The 26,633-nt window shown below is 39.8% G+C and overlaps 1 protein-coding gene and 1 long non-coding RNA gene across 2 annotated transcripts; one reads left to right on the top strand and one right to left on the bottom strand.

Moving 5' to 3' along the window:
* Positions 1-3,801: 3,801 nt before the first annotated feature.
* On the top strand, positions 3,802-25,306 carry eif3m.L (eukaryotic translation initiation factor 3 subunit M L homeolog). Its single transcript, XM_018257448.2, has 11 exons — positions 3,802-3,959; positions 6,556-6,688; positions 9,133-9,271; positions 9,445-9,568; positions 11,155-11,249; positions 13,256-13,339; positions 14,467-14,566; positions 16,015-16,096; positions 23,051-23,194; positions 23,860-23,920; positions 25,004-25,306. Exons 1-11 carry the CDS (start codon positions 3,918-3,920, stop codon positions 25,122-25,124), a joined length of 1,125 nt encoding a protein of 374 aa, XP_018112937.1. The 5' UTR covers positions 3,802-3,917; the 3' UTR covers positions 25,125-25,306.
* LOC121402930 lies at positions 18,812-19,834 on the bottom strand. Its single transcript, XR_005966868.1, has 2 exons — positions 19,303-19,834; positions 18,812-19,145 (listed from the first exon to the last, which is right to left on the bottom strand). It is a non-coding gene; the product is annotated as an uncharacterized LOC121402930 (long non-coding RNA).
* Positions 25,307-26,633: the final 1,327 nt, after the last annotated feature.

Below are 26,633 nucleotides of genomic sequence, written 5' to 3'. Positions count from 1 at the left end.
AAACGGTCGGATTTTCAGGCTAATTCCAGCGCAGGCCACAGAAACTTCGAACTAGGATATGGACCTCTGCCATTGACAACCATAGGCAGGAGTGAGATGGTGAATTTTCGGATTCTGCCTTTTTGCTGCATCAGGTTTTAATAAATCTGAAAAAAAAATCGAGTTTTACCCAAAAAAGCAGACTGGAGTTTAATAAATATTCCCCTAAATACCTCGATTTTTTTTTGTTTTTGAAAACCCTGAAAATGTTGGATTTTTTGGGCTAAACCCAGCGCAGACCACGATAACTTCAAATTGGGAAGGTGCCTCTCCCATTGACTTTTACAGAACCTCAACAGGTCTGAGATGGCTGATTTTTGGATTCGAGCTGTTTGCAGCATCGGGGTATAATAAATCTTGAAAAAATCAACATTTTTTTCCAGGAAATATTCGAGTAAACCCCATTGCGTATTATGAGCGACATAAGAATAGTGAGGCTTCTTGGGCTCTTGGGGCAATAGCTCCTGATCCTGACCTTGGATCCCTGCCATAAAGCAAGATGGGCCTGCTGAAAGGAAACAAATAGGCGCATGGGGATCAGTAAACACAACCTCATTATAACGAAAGGATCGTTTCCTTTAGGCTGATACAGAAGTGTTGAGCCTTGATATATAAAGTGCTGTTGTTTTCCCACTAACACAGAGGGGGCACATTTATAGGACACAATTAAGGAAATGCTAATAATTCCACAGTTTTAGTTATCGGAAACTTTCCTGATGCCGATTTGTCCACTTGTTTTGCCCCCGTTCCCTGCCCTGCAGATTGTTCTCTTCTAACTGATTTAGCTCCTCTCGTCCATGGAGGTTAAACATTGCTTTAACTGTATTATTTATGGAAACGGAGCCTCGTTTTGGGGTCTTTGAAGCGCGAGGCTTGAGTGTATCCAGTAAGTTGTAATGAGAAGGAAGTTTATGATCATCAAATGGTCCGTTTAATGGGAATTGATAGAATCTTTCATGAAAGGGATTTTCCAGAAACAGCCGCACATCCGGTTCTGTTTAAGTGTAGTAACCTCGCGCTGGCCTCATTACATCTCTTCATCTATACGGCCGAATATAAATAACCGCTCTTTTTGTTATGGAGATTTCAGTTTTACAAGCACCGGCGGATTTGTCTTCCTCAAATGAAACAGACAGCTTTAAAGGGGATTGTTTACCTTTAAATTAACTTTTATTATGATGTAGAGAGCGACAGTCTGAGACAATTTGCAATTGGTTTTCATTTTTTATTATTTGTGGGTTTTTGAGCTATTTAGCTTTTTATTCAGCAGCTCTTCAGTTTGCAGTTTCAGCAGTCTGGTTGCTAGGCTCCAAACTACCCTAGCAACCATGCATTGATTTGAATAAGAGACTGGAATATGAATAGGAGATGGACTGAATAGAAAGATGAGTATCCTTATAGAGCAATTGCTTTTGGATGGGGTCGGTGACCCCCATTTGAAAGCTGGAAAGAGTCAAAAAAAGAAGGCACATAATTCAAAAACTATAAAAAAGAAATAATGAAGATCATATGAAAAGTTGCTTTGAATTGGCCATTCTTTAGCATGCTAAAAGCTAACCTACAGGTGAATCATCCCTTTAAAGGAGAAGGAAAGCTAGCAAAGCAGTTTATTGCCAATAGATATGCCACAATAGTGCAAGCTATAACACTATTTATTTTGTAGAATGCTTTCCCATACCTGAGTAAACAGCTCTAGAAGCTCTCCGTGTTTGTTTAGGATAGCAGCTGCCATTTTAGCTTGGTGTGACATCACTTCCTGCCTGAGTTTCTCCCTGCTCACTTATAGCTCTGGGCTCAGATTACAGCAGAGAAGAGGGGAGAGGAGCAAACTGAGCATGCTCACGCCCCGGGGCAAGGAGGTTTAAGATGAAAACAGGAAGTCTGATACAGAAGCCCATGAGTACACAATAGAAGGAAAGAAATTGCTTCTTTTGACAGAGGACTCAGAGCAGCATTACATTAAGGTTTTACTGGTGTATTTATATAGACCTTTCTGATAAAGCTGACTTACTTTTAGCCTTTTCTTCTCCTTTAAGTATAGAGAGCTCCATGTAGAACCCTAGACTGTGTTGTCACTGGCCGGTGTATCTTCTTCCTCCCTGGAGGCTTGGCCTTAACAACAGCCTCCACTCTTGGCATATTTATAATGTAAGGTTCCTATATAGTCCGACGGCCAGAGTCCTCAAAAAGCCTTCAGTTTCTCAACAAGAAAGCGCACTAACTAGTAGTAGCAACCACGAAGTTCAGGGTTCTAGAGGAAGCATAGTTCGGATTTGCACATAACTGGGGACATGACAACAGAGAAGAATTGAATTCCCTATGGCAGTTCTATCCAATTTATTACATGTAGTCGGCCAATTATATGTCATACTACATGCCGGAGGGTGGAATTCAATTAAACTGCGGAGCATCTGAGCAGATGGGGGACCATAAAAATCTTCTAGAGGGTCACATTTTGCCGCAGTCGCCCCTAGAGAATTATTTTGGATTTTTGCAATAATACAAATATACATTTCATAGCCTGCGTTGCTTTAAGTGCATTTTATTAATGTGACTTCATATGAAACATGGAAGAAGGAAAGCTTGTATATTTTGCACACCCAATCAATGGTCCTTTATTTAACCTTCACCTTAATATAAATCAGGCCCCTTCTCATGTTTTCTCGTTCTGCTCCAGCTGCTCTTCCAAGGGATGATTCACAATTCTTTGTATAAACATATCGCCAGCAGGTTAGCAGTACCAGCCTCAGAATTCCTCTTCCACTAAGTAATCGCTGCATCTGCTGCCTTCCTGGCCCTGCACAAATTCCCTTTCTCAGCATGAAACCCGTGATCAGTATCAATCAAGACATAAGCTGCTTTACTATTTGTATTATAACATGTAATGCAACAGTGAAATCCTAAAGGGCTCATCTGCCAACAATGTTGTTATTTTGGACCATTTGAACGATGCACACGCCTGAATACGGCCCAAACATCCGTTCTACCAGTGCAGAAAAAACAAAAGGACATGTTTAGCGCTATAGGCGGACAAACTAAATTTAAAGGCTTGGATCGAGGAGGCTGCTGCACATAACAAATGGGTGGTTAGACGTTGGCGTTACTTGTCCTTTATTATAGTATAAATTGTGCGCAGTTGTGCCCCATCCCTCGCATGAGCCCCCGCCAGCCTCTATCTAAGGAAACAGAAGTCGCACTGAGTTAACTTTTATTAGGTTATAAAATGGCCTATTCTAAGCAACTTTTCAATTGGTCTTCATTAATTATCTTTTAGAGTTTTGACTTTTTCTTCGGATGCTTTCCAGCTTTCAAATGGGGGTCACTGACCCCATCTGAACAACAAATGCTCTGCAAGGCTACACATGTATTGTTATTGTTACTTTTTAGTCCCTTGCCTATTCATATTCCAGTCTCTTATTCAAATCAATGCATGGTTGCTAGGGGAATTTGGACCCTAGCAACCTGACTGCTAAAACTGCAAACTGGAGAGCTGCTGAATAAAAATACAAAACCCACAAATAATAAAAAATGGAACCAATAACAAATTGTCTCAGAATATCCCTCTCTACATCATACTGAACGTTAACTCAAAGGTGAACAATCCCCTTTAACACACAATTCCAAGCAGGTGCGTAAACCATACATTCCCACAACTGATAATCACATTCATTGATCTCATGAAAAAACCCACCAATACAATGGCGGACACAGTCATTACACCGGGCGTCTTTGGATGCCTTGTCACGTGTCTAGCAGCCGCGGCATCTCTTTTCTGACGTCACCGGAGATTCGCCTGACCCGGAAGTGCTCGCCGGCTCCTCTCTTTCTTCTTTTTCCGGTGCAGCCGCGGCGTGTGATTGGGACAGTGTGGCGCCGCTATGAGTGTCCCGGCGTTTATCGATGTTACCGAGGAGGATCAGGTGCGACCACTTCAATCTAATGATTTGGGGGGAAACTGTGCTGTGGTCTCGGGTCGCTGCCCTGCTTTGTTCTGGTTCTGCCAGCGCCCCTCATATGAGCCTTAATCAATAGACCCTGGACTAAATTAATAGAGAGCCACACACGTGACTTTAATTCTATTGCTTGATTGAAATAAACTTCCCAGAATCCCACGGGGGGGGGGCAGGGCTGTGAGTGTTGGGAGCTGCAGTGTAACAGCTGCTAAAGCTTCATGTTTCATTTCTGTATCTCCCCCCCCTCCTACAGTTCTCATGTACAGTAACTAGGGGTCCCTACTCAGTCCCTGCCTTTTATTTTCATCCCACTCCTGCTGGTTTTAAAACTGACCAACTGCATAGAAGTAATTTGCTGGTCTTCCTGGTGTTTTAAAACTGACCAACTGCATGGAAGTAATTTGCTGGTCTTCCAGTCACCTATACTGTTTCCACTCCTGTTTTTTTTAAAATGTGACCACCTGCATAGAAGTAATTCGCTGGTCTTCCTAGTGGTTTTAAAACTGACCAACTGCATAGAAGTAATTCGCTGGTCTTCCGGCCACCTATATGGTTTCCAGTGTCCCCGTCTCACTTTCTAACTTAGTGTTATAGTAAACTGGTATTTAAATGTCATTTTATAGTTCTTAAACTGTCACATTATAAGCATGGCCTCCGACAGTGTAACTATAGAGGAAACAGACGCCTCAACAGCTGGGGGGCCAAGGAGGTATTGGGGCACAGGCTGCTAAGCAGGGCATCTAGAAAGGCAGCAGTGTAATAGATTGTTATCAGCAGAATTAGGTGCAGGAACTTGTGCTTTAAAGGAGAACTAAAGCCTAAAGAAGTAGCTAGAAATGTATGTTTTGTGCTTCTGTACCAGCCCAAGGCAACCACAGCCCTTTAGCAGTAAAGATCTGTCTCCAAAGATGCCCCAGTAGCTCCCCATCTTCTTTTCTGCCGAATCACTGCACATGCTCTGTGCTGCTGTTGTCACTTACTGAGCTTAGGGTCTTCATTTTTTTAGCTATTTAGCTTTTTATTCAGCGGCTCTCCAGTTTGCAATTCCCGCAATTGTGAAATTTTGATGCAATGACCACTGAAGGATCTCAGGGTGGGGACCTATTTATTAAGGCCTGAAGAGACAGACTTTTCTTTTAATTTCCAAAGTGTGATCAGTGATGTTTAATGGGCCACATTATTTTCCTTCCAAGAACGTAGCTGGGAGCTCAGTGTAGTTACTCGGGGGTTACTCACAGCATGAGAGGTGTCAGTGGATAAATACTACAGGAGCCCTCCCATCTGTAGTTGTAACGTGTGTTGCTGTTCTCTGCATTATCTGTAAGGAGTTTGTATGATGTTCCCCATGTCAGCTGGGTTTCCCCCAGGTACTCCCGTTGCCTCGCACACTCCAACAAAAACTATAGGCAGGTTATTTGTAGGGATGCAATCCGAATATGCAAATTAGGGGCGGGGAGGGAAATCGCGTGACTTTTTGTCTCATAACAAGGAAGTAAAAAAAAGTTTCCCCTTCCCACCCCTAATTTGCATATGCAAATAAGGATTCGGTTCGGTATTCGGCTGGATTTTTGCGAAGAATTCTGGGGTTCGGCCAATTCCAAAATAGTGATTCGGTGCATCCCTAGTTATTTGGCCATGTGACCATAGTGTTTTTGTAAGTGTAACAGGTATGAGATCTGTTATCTGGAAACCCCTTATCCAGAAAGATCCGAATTACGGAAAGGCCGTCTCCCATAGACTCAATTTTATGCAAATAATCCAAATTTTTTAAATGATTTCTTTTTTTTCTCTGTAATAGAGCAGTCGCTTTTACTTGATCCCAACTAATATATACAGTAATTAATCCTTATTGGAGGCAGAACCAGCCTATTGTGTTTATTTCATGTTTACATGATTTTCTAGTAGACTTAGGGGCAGATTTATAAAAGGTTAAGGTGAGTTTTCAAATGAAAAAAAAATACGAATTTTGAGCTAATTTTTGTGTACGTCAACTAGGGAATAGTAGTCCGAATTTGATTAGAATTTGAAAAAAATTCAAAATTGTCTCTGTAAACTTCTCTGTGACTTCTAAAACCTACCAAATTGCTGTTTTAGCCTATGGGGGAGCTCCTACAACCTATTTGGAGTTAATAGGTGGACTTCTAATTCGGCCGAATACAGACCTGTTTGTCTTTGACTTAATTTCGGTTGGTCTTTTTGAATTAGAATTTCGAAGTTTTTTTCAATTCGAAATTGGACCCTTGATAAATAAGACCCCTAATGTTTGAATATCCAAATGATGGAAAGATCCCTTATCCGGCAATCCCCAGGTCCTGAACGTTTTCGTTAACAGGTCCCATACTGTATCTTATATCCACTGGGGCAGTGTTTAAGCTGTGTGTGGCTCTGTATAATAACATTCTGCTACAGAATGAGTCTGTATTTCTTTGGTGCCTGCTCCATACAGATAAGGAACAGCCGTGCTGCAGCTTTCAGACCTGATTCTCCCCACATCTCCCTCTATATAATACAATGTGTTTATTCCACTCAATAACAAAACTGTCATACTGGGCTCTCTCTACAGGCAGCTGAGCTACGGGCCTACCTGAAGTCTAAAGGAGCAGAGATCTCGGAGGAGAATTCAGAAGGGGGGCTTCACATTGACTTGGCCCAGATCATCGAAGCCTGCGATGTCTGTTTAAAAGATGATGATAAAGGTTTGTATTTAGAGATGAGCGAATCCCCACAGGTGCTCAGCATTGAGATATATTGCACAGAGGAAGAAATTCTTAGTAATAAATGACCCTGTAAGGAGTGTAGGAGGGTTTATAGTGGAGCCTGTTTAATCCCTTACGGCAAATGTCAGCACAATGTTATTTATTAGAGTTTTACTGGGTTATGCAGGTACCAAGCCATCTGATAAAGTGGTTGTTCACCTTTAAATTAACTTTTAGGGGGTTATTTACTACACTCCGAATGCAAAAAAAATTCAAAAAAATTCAAAAATCTGACTTTTAAAAAAAAAAATCACAAATTTTTCAAATATTTATTAAACCCCGAGGATGGAAAAGTCTGAATCAGAAAATCCGGCATCTCAGACCTGTCGAGGTTGCATATAAGTCAATGGATGAAGTCCCAATGATTTTTGTGCTGGGTTTCATCTGAGTTTTCAGATGAAAATTACGGAAAAAACATGAAAATCGGATGAAAAAAAAAACGGACTTTTTTCCGCAAAGCAAATTTTTGGGAAAATCTAATCATAAATAAGCGTAAAAAACCCAAGCGGATTTGATTGGAGTTTGTAGCAGCAAATATTGAGATCAATTCGGACTTTGATAAATGACCCCCTAAGGATAGAGTAGAGAGTGAGACAATTTTCAATTGGTTTTCATTTTTTATTATTTGTGTTTTTTGAGTGATTTAGCTTTTTATTCAGCGGCTCTCCAGTTTGCAGTTTTAGCAGTCTAGTTTCTAGGGTCCAAATTCCCCTAGCAACCATGAATTGATGTGAATAAGAGACTGGAATATGAATAGGAGAGGCCTGAATAGAAAGATGAGCAATACAAAGTTGCAATAACAATACATTTGTAGCCTTACAGAGCTATGATGTTTTTAGATGGAGTCAGTGACCCCCATTTGAAAGCTGGAAAGAGTAACAAGAAAGCAAATAATTCACGCTTTAAAAAAATAATGAAGACCAATTGAAAAGTTGCTTAGAATTGGCCGTTCTATAACATACTAAAATGTATATTAACGGTGAACCACCCTTTTAAAAAAATGAGTCTATCCTTCAAATTCGCTTTTTGTATAATGGAGACAGTGATCTGATTAATCTTTGTAGAAGTGTTTGTTTGGCAGTTCCGCAGTTTGGAACTTCAGCAGCTTTCTGGTTGCTAGCATCAAATTTACCTTAGCAACCGGGAGATGAATAGGAGAGAGACTGAATAGAAAGATAAGTAATACAAAAATAAATAGTAGTAACAGCAATAACATTGTAGCCTTATTTAAAAAAAAAAGTTGCTATGAACAGTTCACCCTATAATAGAGTTGTGCGTAGGTCTGGTGGGACAGTCCTGCATCTGTCAGACCCATTGCCCGAACCCACCCGAAATATCATCTGACCTGGAAGTGATTATTCTCCACGTAAAAATTGCTTCATAGTAGGGATGCACCGAATCCTGGATTTGGTTCGGGATTCGGCCGAACAGAATCCGAATCCTAATTTGCATATACAAATTAGGGGCGGGAGGGAAATTTCATGACTTTTTGTCAGAAAATAAGGAAGTAAAAATGTTTTCCCCTTCCCACCCCTAATTTGCATATGCAAATTAGGGTTCGCTGTTCGGCCGAATCTTTCGCGAAGGATTCGGGGGTTCGGCCGAATCCAAAAAGTGGATTCGGTGCATCCCTACTTCATAGTCACAGTAACAGTACAAGTTTATGTTCACTATCCGCATCTGTTTCTCTTCATTCAGCAGTTGGGTGTCAGATAATCATTGACAGTTAGATCCAATATATCTTATAGGGGGGGCTTCCTTCCTAGCAGATGTATTAGAGCTCACTCAAATAACTGATTCCAGTACAAACAAAATCTAACAAAATTGCATAAATTCTGCATGTAGAGAGACATGGTGGGTAAATTTATCAAAGAGTGAAGTTCCGCCACTAGAGTGAAATTCCGCAGCTCTCAATTCATTTCTATGGGATTTTGAAAGGCGTATTTATCATTCGGTGAAAGTGAAAGTTCATCCTTTGATAAATACGCCTTTAAAAATCCCATAGAAATGAATGGAGAGTGGCGGAACTTCACTATTAACTTCACTCTTTGATAAATATACCCCATGATATCTAGTGATTTAATAGAAGAGCTCTAATACATCTTCTAGGCAAAAGGAGCCCCCCTATAAGATATATTGGATCTAACTGTCAATAAATATCTGACACCCAACTGCTGCATGAAGACAGAATGAAGAGAAACAGAAGCTGAGAGAGGGATAGTGAACATAAACTTAATTATTTCAGAAACAATCCAGAATAATTCTTTGATTGTATTTAGAAAGTGTCTTATTTCAGTATGCTGAAGCTTATATTAAATTTTCATTTTCGTGATGGTTCCCCTTTAAAGTTAAACTACCCCTTGAACGAAATACTTGTTTCCTAGATGTGGAGAGTATTATGAATAGCGTGGTCTCACTCGTCCTGATTCTGGAGCCGGATAAGCAGGAGGCATTAATCGAAAGCCTGTGCGAAAAGCTGGTCAAGTTCCGGGAAGGGGAACGGCCATCGTTAAGGCTTCAGCTGTAAGTCCGCCCCCTTTTTTTTTTTTTTTTTTTTGCAGAATGATAGAAACTGTCGTTCCAAACCACTTCTCCATATGTTTAACATTTTTGTCTTAAAAGCAATTTTCTTCTGTTTTGTACTGTTACTGTGATTGTTGTTTTAAGCATCATTTTGATTATCGACTTTTTTTTAGGCTGAGTAATCTCTTCCACGGCATGGATAAAAGTATCCCGGCGAGGTACACCGTATACTGCGCCCTTATAAAAGTCGCAGCCACCTGCGGAGCCATCGTCTACATTCCCACAGATCTTGACCAGGTCAGTTCCCTTCTGCAGTTCATTGCTAGCGTTGCTCGTTATTCAGCTTACTGGTGCAGGTAGTTACCTAGAATTAAGGGATAATGAACTCCTCCTTGTATGTAAGAAAGAGACAGTTTGCCCTGACGCAGTAACCCATAAAAATCAGTCAGTTTGCTTTTATACAGGTTCCGCATACACGCTACTTGCTGATTGGTTGTTATAGATGATTATACAGGTCTGGGATCCCTTATCCAAAATGCTCTGAATAATGCCATAGACTACCATTTTATCCAAATAATCCACAGTTTTAAAAATGATTTCCTTTATCTCTGTAATAATAAAACAGTAGTTTGTACTTGATCCCAACTAAGATATAATTAATCCTTTTTGGAGGCAAAATCATCCTATTGGGTTTATTTAATGTTTACATGATTTTCTAGTTAGTAGACTTAAAGGGATGCTTTCATGGGGGGGGGGGAACATTTTTTTCAAAACGCATCAGTTAATAGTGCTGCTCCAGTAGAATTCTGCACTGAAATCCATTTTTTAAAAGAGCAAACAGATTTTCTTATATTTAATTTTGAAATCTGACATGGGGCTAGACATATTGTCGGTTTCCCAGCTGCCCCCAGTCATGTGACTTGTGCGCTGATAAACTATAGTCTTTTTTTTTTTTTTTTTTTTTACTGCTGTACTGGAGTGATATCACCCCCCCCCCCAGCAGCCAAACAAAAGAACAATGGGGAGGTAACCAGATAACAGCTCCCTAACACAAGATAACAGCTGCCTGGTAGATCTAAGAACAACACTCAATAGTAAAATCCAGGTCCCACTAAGACACATTCAGTTACATTGAGTAGGAGAAACAACAGCCTGCCAGAAAGCAGTTCCATCCTAAAGTGCTGGCTCTTTCTGAAAGCACATGACCAGGCAAAATGACCTGAGATGCACCTACACACCAATATTACAACTAAAAAATAGGGATGCACCGAATCCACTATTTTGGATTCGGCCGAACCTCCGAATCCTTACCGATAGATTCGGCCGAATACCGAACCGAATCTGAATCCTAATTTGCAAATGCAAATTAGGGGTGAGAAGGGGAAAACCTTTTTTACTTCCATGTTTTGTGACAAAAAGTCACGCGATTTCCCTCCTGCCCCTAATTTACATATGCAAATTAGGATTCGGGTTCGGCCCGGGCAGAAGGATTCGGCCGAATCCGAATTCTGCTGAAAAAGGCCGAATCCCGAACCGAATCCTGAATTCAGTCCATCCCTACTAAAAAATACACTTGCTGGTTCAGGAATGACATTTTATATTGTACAGTGAATTATTTGCAGTGTATAGTGTCATTTAGAAATAAAAACTACATCATAAAAATCATGACCGAATCCCTTTAAGGTATGAAGATCCAAATTATGGAAAGATCCATTATCTGGAAACCCCCATATCCCAAGCATTCTGGATTACAAGTCCCATACCTGTACCTGTAGCAAACGTTACATGTTAGAACTGCAGATACATGCACAGTGGGAATAATAATAATAATAGTTTATAAATAATGACGCTTATTTCTTCCAATGTCATTTGTTCCATGTAAGGTTCGCAAGTGGATTTCTGACTGGACCCTCAGCACAGAGAAGAAACACATTGTGCTCAGGCTTCTGTATGAAGCTCTTGTCGACAGCAAGAAAAGGTGCGTTGGCTGCTTAGTAATATGGCTTTTTATTTGTCTGTATAGGGGAGCAGAGAGGCTCAATTCTGTTCCATTTGATTAGCTCTGCTGCTTATACATTGCCCCAGTAAGTTCCCTAAAACTATCCATATATATATAAAACATTCACTGATCAGCACATTTATTAAAATATGTGTATCGTTTCCTTAAAGGGGAACTATCACCAAAATGAAAATTTAATATAAGCTCCAGTATACTGAAATCAGAAACTTTCTAAATACAATCCATTAAAAATTCTGCATTGTTTCTGAAATAATCAAGTTTATATTCACTATTCCGCTCTCAGCTTCTGTTTCTCTTCATTCTCTCTTCATGCAGCAGTTGGGTGTCAGATATTCATTGACAGTTAGATCCAATATATCTTATAGGGGGGGGCTCCTTTTGCCTAGAAGATGTATTAGATGTATCCGTTTTTATTTTTATACTGAGCAATTCCTTTAAATGGAGCTAAAGCTGAGTTCAGCCTGGAGGTGCCTCCTTTCATGAATTTGGGCTGATCAGATTCAAATGAATGGAGCAGGGAACAGATCTCTTTCTCTGACTGCAAAAATACGCAGGCCGACAACAGCCCGAGCTTCAATCCATGTGCACATAGCTTGATGGTTTTAATAGAACTTAAATTATACTGGGCAGTTTGTTCATCCTTGTGCGTCAATAGATATCATTCTCCATTCACTAGGATAAGCTTGCAAACCGCATCAATCCTGCTCAAACAATATGTCTAATGGGGGAATCAGTCTGTGATTAAAGGGCATGTAAAGGCAAAAAAAATATTCTTTAATGAAAAAGAAACCTATCTCCAATATACTTTAATAAAAGAAATGTGCACTGTTTTTATAAGAAACCTGACTGTATGCAGTGAAATTCTCCCTTCATTTACTGCTGTGGATAGGAATTGTCAGACGGTCCCTAACTGCTCTGCAGGGAAACAATCATACTTATGAACAGCAGGGGGAGCCCCTGCCTTACTTCCCAGCCATGCAGAACTCAAGCACCTTTGTTTGTTTCCCTGTAGAGCAGTCAGCGACTGTGTAGAGATTTGTATTAGATTTTATTTTGCCTTTACATCCCCTTTACTGTTTCCAGCTGTAGGGACAAAGATCATGGAGCCAGATTTAAACAGATAAACTGGGATTCTATTTGGAGGATTATTTTGCTGCAACCACTGGTTCTGCAGAGTTGGAGAAAGTTTGTATTAAACAATACAAAAACTATAAAATCCACATTAGATTACATGACAACACAGGACCCAGTGCAGTCTGTATATTCTGATTATTAATCAGTCTTGCTGTATCGGCTTCTGGCAGATATTATTTGACTTGTGCTGTTTTGATCATTTATGACGATCCCTAAGCCGCCCAGACCACACTGAGCATGTGCACAGTCTTGGTCTTGCAAAGATGTATAACAAAGTTACAAGATGGTGACCCCTTGTGGCCAACTTTGAAAGCATAAATCATTTGTTTGATTAGGCTTGTGCTGCAGTAATGTTTATGTTTATATTTAGTATACAAAATACAGCATTTCTAGCCTTATTCTAATTTACACATAACTTCCCCTTTAACATTGACTCTTGCGTAGCAGCTGCATATCATAAATCCCCCCTCTAAATCCACATGCCCTTCATACTGGCCAGGTGCTTTCTCTGTTATCTTTGGCTAATAAATGATTTAAGGAGCTATTTCCAGGGCATAAATACACATTTTGATATTATACATTGATATATTGTGCATGAACAGGTTCAGCTATTTGGTGCTGCTCCAGTGGAAACATTTCTCTAACCAGAACTGAAACTGTTTGCTGCGGGTCCTTCTAAAGTAGAGACAAATGGTTCCATGTAGAAAGTTCCCCCCAAAATTGCCATGTTCTACCAAACTGGCCGTTACAAGACAGATCCCGTGTTAAATATTTGACATTCTTCTAATTTGTTTGAATCTGATGTCATGTTTTTTTGTTTTTCTTTACAGCGATGAAGCAGCGAAGGTGATGGTGGAGCTGTTGGGGAGTTACACGGATGATAACGCTTCACAGGCTCGTCTGGACGCTCACAAGTAATTCCTGTAACCTTACTTTTTGCCTCCATGGGTTGATAGGACATGATTTAGCCAAATCATATGAAGGCAGCATTCTCCAAGACACTGAGAATTCCTATCTTTAGTTTAATTTTATCGCCACATACAGTCTTTGAGCAGACGAGTGATGCTCGTCTAGTTTAATGGTCATTCATTTCCATCTGACCATCGTTGGTGTTGTCCGGATTTGCCTCCGTGGGTACAAGGCTGTGCCCCATGTTGGCATCCTATGAATTATGAGACAGGCTGAGGGCTTTGAAAGATTCTTTACATCACAGTAGTGATCACAGTAGTTAGGTTGAAAAAAAGACACATGCCCATCAAGTTCAAACTTTTAACTCTTTTTAACCTCCCTAACTGCCAGTTGATCCAGAGGAAGGCGGAAAAAAAAACCCATTTGAAGCCTCTCCAATTTGCTTCAGAGGGGGAAAAATTCCTTCCTGACTCCAAAATCAGACCAATCACTGGATCAACTTGTACTATGAGCTATCTTCTATAACCCTGAATGTCTCTAGTGCAGGAGGGCCCATACTTTACTAATGCGAGGTCTACTTTTAGTCATGATTTCCCTTTATGATCTACATCCATAAAAGCATTGTTAGCATACTGCTCCATGCATAATATTGCCAAAATATTGATTTATACCTTTGATATAGATGATTTGTGCGAGATTGGGCTGAACCCGATTGGTAAACCCGCGGATATCGGGCTGGCCCAAATCTGATCAGATCTGCTGACCCCTAACCCGACCATCACACAACCCATACTGGGTGACATCACTCCAGCACTGATTCAGCAACAAAAGGAAGACAAAAATTGCCTGTAGGGAGGTTGCAGGGCCAAATCCCGCAGCATAGCCGGGTACCCAGACAGGTTAACCACAGACTGGCCGCATAGTCAGGAGATCAGGGATTTTCTGACCAAAACCAGACCGCTTTGTGGGCGCCCAACCCAGTGTTGGACTCTAGCTGAAGCCAAAGGGCATCTCTGCTGGAAACTTTAAATAAGACTAAAATGAGGCCTTGACATTTGAATTGAGTATATAATTTGAATTAAAGAAAATGTAATTCTAAATGCAGTACCTGATTGGTTCATCTTTGCTTTAGGTGCATCGTGAGGGCCTTGAAAGATCCCAAAGCATTCTTGCTTGATCACCTTCTTGCTTTAAAGCCTGTCAAATTCCTGGAGGGAGAACTGATTCATGATGTAAGTCCTTCATTCCCTGACAACAATGTTTCACTACTGTAGTTTCCAAAATTCTATGCGAGTAAGCAATTCTGTGGTTCAGTTATGGGACCTGTTATCCAGAATGCTGGGGACCTGGGATCTTTCTGTAATTTAGACCTAGGGATGCACCAAATCCACTATTTTGAATTTGGCCGAATCCTTCGTGAAAGATTTGAGTGAATACTGAGCCAAATCCAAATGCTAATTTGCATATGCATATTAGTTGTGGGGAGGGGAAAACATTTTTTACTTCCTTGTTTTGCGACAAAACGTTACACGGTTTCCCTCCCTGTCCCTAATTTGCATATGCAAATTAGGGTTCTGTTCAACCGGGCAGAAGGATTCCGTCGAATACTGCTGAAAAAGGCCGAATCCTGGATTCGGTGCATCCCCTAGTTTGCCAAAAAGAAAAAAAATGTAAACATTAAAGGGATACTGTCAATTTCCCAGCTGCCCCAAGTCATGTGACTTGTGCTCAGATAAACTTCAGTCACTCTTTACTGCTGCACTGCAAGTTGGAGTGATATCACCCCCAGCAGCCAAACAAAAGAACAATGGGAAGGTAACCAGATAGCAGCTCCCTAACACAAGATAACAGCTGCCTGGTAGATCTAAGAACAACACTCAATAGTAAAAACCCATGTCCCACTGAGACACATTCAGTTACATTGAGAAGGAAAAACAGCAGCCTGCCAGAAAGCATTTCTCTCCTAAAGTGCAGGCACAAGTCACATGACTGGGAGCAGCTGGGAAATTGACAAAATGTCTAGCCCCATGTCAGATTTCAAAATTAAATATAAAAAATCTGTTTGCTCTTTTGAGAAATGGATTTCAGTGCAGAATTCTGCTGGAGTAGCACTATTAACTGATGCGTTCTGAAAAAAACATGTTTTCCGATGACAGGATCCCTTTAAATAAACCATTGGAATTGTTCTGCTTCCAATAAGGATTAATTATATTTAGGGATGCACCAAATCCACTATTTTGGATTCGGCCGAACCCCTGAATCCTTCACGAAAGATTCGGCCAAACCGAATCCTAATTTGCATGTGGGAAGGGGAAAGCATTTTTACTTCCTTGTTTTGTGACAAGTCACACGATTTCCCTCCCCGTCTCTAATTTGTAAATGCAAATTTGGATTCGGTTCAGCCAAATCCGAATCCTGCTGTTAAAGGTAGAATCCCAAACCCAATCCTGGATTCCGCGCATCCCTAATTATATCTTAGTTGGGATCAAATACAAGATACTATTTTATTATTACACAGAAAATGGAAATCATTTTAAAAAATATTATTTGGGAGACTGCCTCTCTGGTAATTCGGAACTTTCTGGGTAATTGATCCCATACCTGTACCTGCAGATAGAATTTGTCGGTGTTCATTTTGGCATTAGAAATAATTTCCCCTTCTTTTTGTTTTTCCCATAAGCTTTTGACCATATTTGTGAGTGCCAAACTGTCGTCCTACGTCAGGTTTTACCAGAACAACAAGGATTTCATTGACTCCCTGGGTAAGCCGAACGCTACAATTCCACATAAAATTCACTTTGTGGTATTATCACAAGTCACAGGGCTGTTTCTGGCATATGATGCAACTGTCAGGTAATTTGAGTGTCGGCCTATATGGGCCACTTTGCTGCATTGTTTTGCTATTTAGAAAGGTAAACAATGTAGAGATAATTACATAAATCGCTATTGGACATACAGGGGCAGATTTATCAACGGTCGAATTTCAAGTTTATGGGAGTTTTTTTTTTTTTTTTTTTTTTAAATTCGACCAATCGAAATTTATTTAAAAAAAAAAACGAATTTTCAATGTTGGGTGAATAGGACCGACCCAAAACCTCAAATCGAGTTTTTTTCTGCACAAAAAACTCTGAAGGCTGCAAACAACTCCAAATTGATCCCAGGACGTCATCCCATAGGCTAAAACAGCAATTCGGCAGGTTTTAGGTGGCGAATAGTCTAATTCAAAGGATGATAGATCTCGAAAATCGAAGTAGAATTTTTTAAAACACTCAAATCGAATTTTAACAATTTCCTAGTCGAATTTGACCATATAAAATCTCGGAAATTTGAATTCGAATTTTCACTTCGACCCTTGATAAATCTGCCCATTAAAAAACAAATGCTCTGTAAGGCTACAAATGTATTATTACTCACGTTTCTATTCAGGCCTCTCCTATTCATATCGCAGTCTCTTATTCAAATCAATGGTTTCTAGGGTAATTTGAACCCTAGCAACCAGATGGCTGAAACTGCAAACTGAAGAACTGCTGAATTAAAAAGCTAAATAACTCAAGTCACAAATAATAAAAAATGAAAACCAATTGCAAATTGTCTCCGAATATCACTCTCTGCGTCCTTCTAAAAGTTAATTTAAAGGCAAACAACCCCTTTAAGTTCAAGTTACTGTTTTATCCTAGAGAAAAGGGAAATCGTTTTTAAAAATGTGAATTATTTCATTATAATACACAAAAGCCATGAATATCCTGTAAATTATATCCTTATAAACGGTGAGTAGTGATGTCATCAGTTATAAACGGTGAGTAGTGATGTAATTTCTGTCACATGACTCACTAAAATTTGTGTATTATAATAAATAAAGTACCCCCAGTTGTAAAATATGAGGATATTAGAAGTTACCTCGGAGTTCCATGACCTGTATAAAAACACTCGGCCTTTGGCCTCGTGTTTTTATATGGTCATGAAACTCCTCGGTAACTAATAATATCCTTATATTTTACAAGAGGGGGTACTTTATTCACTATATAATACACAGAAGCCATGAATATCCTGTAAATTATATCATTATAAACGGTGAGTTCTGATGTCATTTCTGTCACATGACTCACTGAAATTTGTGTATTATAATAAATAAAGTACCCCCAGTTGTAAAATATGAGGATATTATAAGTTACCTCGGAGTTCCATGACCTGTATAAAAACACTCGGCCTTCGGCCTCGTACTTTTATATGGTCATGAAACTCCTCAGTAACTTATAATATCCTTATATTTTACAAGATGGGGGAACTTTATTCACTATATAATGGAGCCTACGGGACACGGCCTTTCCATAATTCTGAGCTTTCTGAATAATGGGTTTCCGGATAACTGAAATCTACGATATTTGTATTTTCCTCACCTCCTAACACATCACCTTTGCCAAATTAGAAGTCCAACATTATAGACGTGCTCCATAACTCCATAAATAACAAATATTAAATACCCAAAAGAAAGGAACTGCCAGAAGAGTTATTGGTGTCGCGCAATCCAATAATTGTTAGTGTAAAGTACATTGTATGAAGAAAAAAAGGGGTAAAATCACTTTAAACAATTTAAAATTCATTGTTATTCATACATGTAATTTATCCGAGTGACGATTAATTTGACACATGAATTTAGGTGATTTTTCCCCTTTTTTTTTTTGTTTCCTTTTTTTTCTTCGCACAATGTACTTTGCACTAACAATGATTGGATTGTGCGACCCCAATAAGAGCAGAGACACAAGCTCAGATTTGGGGAGATTAGTCGGCCGGTGACAATTCCCCTCTTCTTCGGGCGACTAATCTCCCCCAACTGCCTTCCCGCCGGCTAGAATGTAAACCGTCGCGGAAACTTCAGGCGACTTCAGAAAACGAATTGCTCCGAGTGCCATCCCGCTGGCGATTTACATTCTAGTCGGTGGGAGGCAGTTCGGGGAGATTAGTCGCCCTGAAGAAGAGGAGAATTGTCGCTGAATGACTAATCTCCCCGAATCTGAGTGTCTCTGCCCTTACTCTTCTGGCAGTTCCTTTCTTTTAGGTATTTAATATTTCAGGATAACAGACCCTATAGCTGTGTATTACCAGCAGAACATCACACACGTTATCCATAGAGAGGGCAAGACTAGGGCCGCTATCCTACTCTCTTTCCCATTCATTTTGTTCCTGGCTGGGACGTGTGTGATGGAATGTTACTGTCAGCAGCTCCTTTATTTACACACTAAGGGAAAAGGGAGAAGTCATTAACACACCAACACTCCCCCATTCATGTGTAATTGACTGTTTCAAAGGAGCAGAGGTCCATCAGCTATTGAATGCATTAAAATTACATTTTCCATATTGCGTTTTTTTTATTTTATTATTATTATTCCTGCCCCCTTCGGCCGGGGGTTGCAGCCAATGGCAGACATGTTAAATGATGCACAATTAAATATAAGGTAAGAAAAAGGTCATACGCAGAATTACTGCAAAAATTCCAGGTGCTCTTTTATTCCACTACATGTTTCGAGCTGGCGCTCTTTGTCAAGTGTTACAAAATCTACACAGTTGTGAACATTTAAACCATTAGCCCCTCCCCTTCCATTCATGGTGCAGGTGGCAACTGCTAAGGGATCCAATTTTGTTTGCCTAGCCACCAAATAGATTCTGTCCATATTAAAACAGATCAAGTGAACAAACATTTCCAGTGAAAAAGATATAAAATATAAAAAGTGTATAAAAAGTCCCGTTTCGTGCGTCTCTCCATCCTCCTCGTTTCCAGTGTAAAAGTTCATAATTAAAAGTCCACATTTGTACCTAAAAAATGGGAAAGAGGATAAACGGTACAAAATACACTTGCGTCCCTGGCACTGCCTCGTGAAAGCCTGCCTAGAGTAACCTTGCCCTTAATTATACAAAAAATTGCAACCACATCGCTGTAACATCAGCAAATATAAGGGAAAAATTCTCTTACCCTTATGCCTTGTTGCAAAAACCATTATTCAGAATATTATTTTTCTGTTATCTAGAAGAAAGGAAGAGTGTGTTAAATACATCATGTATAGTCGCAACTATTAAGTTTCAAGTAAAATGTTGCAATATATTCAATCCTAGCAACATTGTTTAAAGAAAACTACTCACACTCCAATAGTCGTTTAGACCTTCTGGTTTCAAGCTATTCAGTTTTTTAATCCACCTGGCTTCTTGTTGGAGTAGTACCTTGGTTAAACTCCCCCCTCTTTCGGGTCTACGTACCACTTCCAATACCTGCCATTTTAGTTGGGCCTGATTGTGTACTTTGTCATGAAAGTGGTGAGATACTGACGTGTCTGTTTGTGTGTTAGGTTTAAAGTTACGAATGTCAGCCTTATGTTCTTTAATTCGCTCTTTCACTTGCCTGGACGTTTGACCTACGTACACCATTCCGCAGGGACACTTTAAAAGATATACCACCCCCGCCGTATCACAAGTGGCATAGGAATACAACTTGTATTTCTTTCCAGTGATGGGATGGTACACTGTGTCTCCTTTGGTCACAGACGAACAACAGACACATCCCATACAGGGAAAGGTACCTTTCTTCGAACTCCTTAATAACCAAGATGTAGGATAGTTCCTACATCTTGGTTATTAAGGAGTTCGAAGAAAGGTACCTTTCCCTGTATGGGATGTGTCTGTTGTTCGTCTGTGACCAAAGGAGACACAGTGTACCATCCCATCACTGGAAAGAAATACAAGTTGTATTCCTATGCCACTTGTGATACGGCGGGGGTGGTATATCTTTTAAAGTGTCCCTGCGGAATGGTGTACGTAGGTCAAACGTCCAGGCAAGTGAAAGAGCGAATTAAAGAACATAAGGCTGACATTCGTAACTTTAAACCTAACACACAAACAGACACGTCAGTATCTCACCACTTTCATGACAAAGTACACAATCAGGCCCAACTAAAATGGCAGGTATTGGAAGTGGTACGTAGACCCGAAAGAGGGGGGAGTTTAACCAAGGTACTACTCCAACAAGAAGCCAGGTGGATTAAAAAACTGAATAGCTTGAAACCAGAAGGTCTAAACGACTATTGGAGTGTGAGTAGTTTTCTTTAAACAATGTTGCTAGGATTGAATATATTGCAACATTTTACTTGAAACTTAATAGTTGCGACTATACATGATGTATTTAACACACTCTTCCTTTCTTCTAGATAACAGAAAAATAATATTCTGAATAATGGTTTTTGCAACAAGGCATAAGGGTAAGAGAATTTTTCCCTTATATTTGCTGATGTTACAGCGATGTGGTTGCAATTTTTTGTATAATTAAGGGCAAGGTTACTCTAGGCAGGCTTTCACGAGGCAGTGCCAGGGACGCAAGTGTATTTTGTACCGTTTATCCTCTTTCCCATTTTTTAGGTACAAATGTGGACTTTTAATTATGAACTTTTACACTGGAAACGAGGAGGATGGAGAGACGCACGAAACGGGACTTTTTATACACTTTTTATATTTTATATCTTTTTCACTGGAAATGTTTGTTCACTTGATCTGTTTTAATATGGACAGAATCTATTTGGTGGCTAGGCAAACAAAATTGGATCCCTTAGCAGTTGCCACCTGCACCATGAATGGAAGGGGAGGGGCTAATGGTTTAAATGTTCACAACTGTGTAGATTTTGTAACACTTGACAAAGAGCGCCAGCTCGAAACATGTAGTGGAATAAAAGAGTACCTGGAATTTTTGCAGTAATTCTGCGTATGACCTTTTTCTTACCTTATATTTAATTGTGGATACAAGGCTTCAAAGGACGGAAGCAGTAAGAAGTGGTCTAATTTGGAGGTGAATCAATGTTTAAACAGATGTGATGTTAAATGATGCGTTCCTTTAATTCCACAATAAGGTTCTGATGGCCGTGCCGAGCTAAAACTTGTTAAATTGGTTAAGTCTGGCCTTTTATGTGCTTTACAGGTCTAATACTAGTTTTCTACAGGATCGGCTCACTGTCAGGAAAACTATACCCCGTAAACAATGTAGGTCTCTCTAAAAAGATATTGCATAAAACAGCTCATATGTAAAACCCTGCTTCATGTAAATAAACCATTTTCATAATAATATACTTTTTTAGCAGTATGTGCCATTGGGTAATCATAAATAGAAAATTGGCATTTTAACAAATAATGGCCGCCCCCTGGGATCGTAGGATTCACGGTGCATCCAAACAAACCATACATGTTAGGTCACATGAGCCAATTAACAGACAGAGTTGTGTCTTTTGCTTCCACACTTCTTCCTGTTACAGTTAGAGCTGCAGTATTTCTGGTCAGGTGATCTCTTCCTGTTACAGTTAGAGCTGCAGTATTTCTGGTCAGGTGATCACTGAGGCAGCACACAGACCATTACCAAATGGTGGCTCAAGGCAAGAGATGTAAAAGAGCAAAATGTACTTAAATATATTTTCCAGTTTGATCAGATTCTTTAATATGTCACTTAATTTGATATAAACTGCCTGTTGCTCAAGTATTCATTTTGGGGGGTATAGTTTTCCTTTAATTTCCAGCCAAACTTTGCACCTTTAGAAATGACAAATAGCATAAGACTAGGAACAATAACGGGCACCTCCTATATCACTTTGTTTGTTTTTTTTTCCCCCCTATGACTACGTATCTGAGATACGAAACGCGTCAGGATTAATGGTTTTAATCTACTGAAATAAAGTTGCCTTTTAAATTACGAGTGTGTAAGAAGTCGGCAAGCATTCCGAACGCCAATCGTTTTTCCCCCCCCCCTTCTTTTCAATTGCTAGACCACTATTGTCATCAAAAACGCCCTCACATTTAACTCCATTATCCCATGCACAAACTCACTCCCCCCCTCCAACAGGAAGTTAATGCGCCTCCTTTTATTAATTCGCTAATTAATGTGCGCTAATTGATTCTGATCATTTTAATTTTGAAGCCACATGACCACACCTCGTCGATGCACCTCATTGGCTTGAGTTACGGCCGCTGTTTCTGTGCCGGTTAATGAATGCTCATTAGAATTACTGCTAATTAACACATTGCTTTATGTCTGAAGATTCTCATTTATCCAGGTCACAATTTATAAGTATCTAGTAGATTTAAGTCAAAGGCAACTGGACATTTAGGGGCAGATTTATTTATAAATTAGAGCGTTGAAGGTTATTTTAGATTCAAAAATCTATTTTTTTTTTATTAAAAAAAAATGAATTTTTCAAGATTTAGCATACCCCGAAGCTGGAAATAGCTGAAATCTGAAAATACACCATCTAAAACCTGTTGAGGTCCCTTGAACCATTTGAAAATGTGTGTAGCCTTCATGATAAATTTTTTCGGGTTTCGGGTTTTTTTTGCCGAAAACTTGATCAATTTGAGTATTTTTTTTTTTTTTAGCTGAAAGCTCAGTCAACCGAAAAACAAATGCTCTTTGAGGCTACAAATGTTTTGTTATTGGTACTTTTTATTGCTCATCTTTATATTCAGGCCTTTCCTATTCATATTCCAGTCTCTTATTCATATCCGTGCATGGTTGTTGGGGTCATTTGGACCCTAGCAACCACATTGCTGTAACGGCAGAGCTGCTGAATAAAAAGCTAAATAACTCAAAAGCCACAAATAATAAAAAATGAAAACCAATTGCAAATGGTCTCAGAATATCACTCTCTACATCATACTAAAAATTGACTCAACCCCTTTTTTTACATATATTGCAGGTCTGTCTCACGAGCAAAACATGGAGAAGATGAGGCTCCTTACCTTTATGGGAATGGCCGTGGACAACAAGGAAATCTCATTTGATACTATCCAGCAGGAGCTGCAGATCGGCGCAGACGAGGTGGAAGCGTTCATTATAGATGGCAAGTCATTCTCTTGTATCTCTTTTTCATTGGGGGACATATATATATAGATAGTAAAGAGTGACTAAAGTTTATCAGAGCACAAGTCACATGACTGTGGGCAGCTGGGAAATTGACAATATGTCTAGCCCCATGTCAGATTTCAAAACTGAATATAAAAAAAATCTGTTTGCTCTTTTGAAAAATGTATTTCAGTGCAGAATTCTGCTGGAGCAGCACTATTAACTGATGTGTTTTGAAAAAAACATTTTTTCCCATGACAGTATCCCTTTAAGTCTACTAGAAAATCATGTAAAATCGAAATAAACCCAATAGGCTGGTTCTGCTTCCAATAAGGATTAATTATATCTTAGTTGGGATCAAGTACAAGCTACTGTTTTATTATTACACAGAAAAAGTTAATCCTTTTTAAAAATTTTAATTATTTGATTTTAATGGAGTCTATGGGAGATGGCGATCCTGTAATTCTGCTCTTTCTGGATAACAGGTTCCCAAATAATGGATCCTGTACCTGTATATGATATTTCCAATGGCTTATTGCGTGGGCATCAGACATATACTTCCAGTCTTTGATAAGCAGAAATACTACTGTAACCCATTGGCTTTGCCTCTTGGAATCATAACCCAGACAAATGAAAAAGCCTCATATCTATTTCTCCCTTCAGCTGTAAAAACCAAGATGGTGTACTGCAAGATCGACCAGACGCAGAAGAAGGTTGTCGTCAGGTAAAAGCTTTTCTACATATTGTTTTTTTTTTCCCCGCAGCACATTGGCAAAACAATTTATCGGGTTTTAATTATTTCACGTAATCTTATGGGTTTAATGTGTTCAGAAGTGAGGATGGTTCCTATCCTGTGCCTGTAGTTAAATACTGGCTATTTATCATAATTTTATTAAAGCCCAGGCCTGAATGTGATTAGCTTATTTAATGAAAATGTCCTATTTTCCAGCACATTTCACTTAATGGGCACAGTAATGGCTTGAATGCTAATTAGCTGTGTGCCTGCAATAACCGCCAGGGAGCGATTTAACCAATGAGGGATATTCTCTCTCTCTCTCTCTCTCTCTCTCTCTCTCTCTCTCTCTCTCTCTCTCTCTCTCTCTCTCTCTCTCTCTCTCTCTCTCTCTCTCTCTCTCTCTCTCTCTCTCTCTCTCTCTCTCATTCTCTCTCTCTCTCTCTCTCTCTCTCTCTCTCTCTTCTCTCTCTCTCTCGGATTCTCTCTCTCTCTCTCTCTCTCTCTCGGATTCTCTCTCTCTCTCTCTCTCTCTCTCTCGGATTCTCTCTCTCTCTCTCTCTCTCTCTCTCTCGGATTCTCTCTCTCTCTCTCTCTCTCTCTCTCGGATTCTCTCTCTCTCTCTCTCTCTCTCTCGGATTCTCTCTCTCTCTCTCTCTCTCGGATTCTCTCTCTCTCTCTCTCTCTCTCGGATTCTCTCTCTCTCTCTCTCTCTCTCGGATTCTCTCTCTCTCTCTCTCTCTCTCTCGGATTCTCTCTCTCTCTCTCGGATTCTCTCCATCTCTGTTCAATCACGTGCCTGGATATTAGTTTCACATTTGAATGAAATAATGTGATAATGTATTTATTTAGGTTTAAGTTTGGAAAGATCTGTTCTACAGAAAACCCCCAGGTCCTGAGCATTCTGGATAACAGGTCCTGTACCTGTACAGGAGATTAGGAAGACTTAGCAGACATACTGCAGACCTGATTAATTCATGTGTTTTGGGCTTCTCCAGGCTATTTACGGGCCTAGCCATGTTCTAAAAAATAGAGGGGCCATATTTTAACACAGATATATTTGTTTTTCCTCAGTCACAGCACACACAGGACCTTCGGCAAGCAGCAGTGGCAGCAATTGTACGACACTCTCAACACTTGGAAGCTGAACTTAAACAAAGTGAAGAACAGCCTCTACAGTATCTCTGATGCTTGATCATAATTCGTTTTTTTTTTAATCCGGTGAAAAAACAGCAGTTTTTGGGACGCTTTATAAAATCCTTCAAGTTTTACCTCTTCTGGATCCAGTTATGTCGGACAAAGCCCATTCGCAGTTCAACTTTACGATGGAAGGAAATTGTTTCTAGGTCATCCAATAATTAAACCAAAAAAATATAACTTGGCTATTGTGTGTGTTTTTTTAAAAAAATATGTATTTACTGAAAGGTTTATATCCTGTAAATAATGTGCCCCGTTGAATGCTACAGCTACGTACTCTGCTTTCTCCAAACCTTTTAAATGGAATTCCCACCAAAATGACAGCCGCAGTGTTTGCTCCAGTCTAGAAACCAACTGATGTTTTCTTCTGGAGGGCAGACTAAAAGCTTCCTGCTGATTGGTTGTTTGGGTTACTAGAGATTGCAGACTGTTATTACTCTACTCCTAGTAAGAGAATGCTCGGTTATTTTCTTGCAGAGTAAACACAGGCGCAAAAAAGAAAGACCAGACCAAGGCATTTCCCTGTCCAAAAGTTCAGCCAGATATCGACTAAAGTCTGAATATTTCCATCAGGCAAAGGAAGCTTCTGGCCAGGGATTTGGTCCTCCCTTGGTGGGTATGTACGAAGCTCCCATATGGTTTGGGCCAAAATATGAATGAATGCAGACCATGTTTCCCAGCAACTTCATAAACAAAAGGATAATGGGAAATCATGATTGACACTGAACTACATTTCCCAGCATGCTCTATAAATAAGGGAATAACTGATCTAACCTGATAACTAATACCAAGTTGGGTTATGTTTCCAGGCAAACTCCCTAAACAAAATAATTGGGAATGGATGAACACATTGCACTCCATTTCTGAGCATGCTGTATAATCCAGTGTATAACTTGAAGAATTTATACAAATTGGAGGATGATTGGATATGGTGGACTTTTTTATTTTAGAAAGTTGGCTATGCTTCCCAGCAAGGCCCCCATAAACCAAATGATCATGGGATATGAGTGTACACATTGGACTACATTCCCAGCATGCTCTATAAACAGTACATAACAGGAGGCACTAATAAAAGTAGGCTATGCTTCCCAGCAAGCCCCATGGACCAAATAATTACTTGTTTGGAAACTGTGCCATGCAAGTGGATCATCCGGTGTAGAACTGTCTTAAAGGAGAATTTAACCCGTAACATAAAAAAACCCTACCCTACGTAGACTTGCCTCCCCCCCAGCCTACCTGGTACTCGGGGCAAATGCCCCTAATTTTTTACTTACCCCTCGGTGCAGATTCTGTCCTCGGGAGTTCACGGCCCCCATCTTCTTTTCTTCGTTAAACTTCGGAAGCAGACCGTTGTTTTTGGCGCATGCGCAGTTGGAGTAATTTTCTGGTCCCAAAAATTTTTTCATGACTTTAGGAAATTTTTGTGACTTTCGGAGCATGTGCAGTTGTTAGGGACTGAAATATTATTTCAACTGCGCATGCGCCAAAAACGACGGTCTGCGTCCAA

The sequence above is a fragment of the Xenopus laevis genome, chromosome 4L (genome assembly GCF_017654675.1).
Source record: "Xenopus laevis strain J_2021 chromosome 4L, Xenopus_laevis_v10.1, whole genome shotgun sequence".
Taxonomy (NCBI): Eukaryota; Metazoa; Chordata; class Amphibia; order Anura; family Pipidae; genus Xenopus; species Xenopus laevis.
The sequence above is the reverse complement of the archived record's forward strand: the minus strand, read 5'-3'. Positions and strand labels throughout refer to the sequence as shown.

Excerpts from the sequence above, each read along its gene's own strand:
- eif3m.L (XM_018257448.2), top strand. The coding sequence starts at position 3,918 with ATGAGTGTCCCGGCGTTTATCGATGTTACCGAGGAGGATCAG. Across the intron at positions 14,567-16,014 it reads AGGGAGAACTGATTCATGAT|CTTTTGACCATATTTGTGAG; the intron begins GTAAGTCCTTCA and ends TTTTCCCATAAG. Across the intron at positions 23,921-25,003 it reads CAGAAGAAGGTTGTCGTCAG|TCACAGCACACACAGGACCT; the intron begins GTAAAAGCTTTT and ends GTTTTTCCTCAG.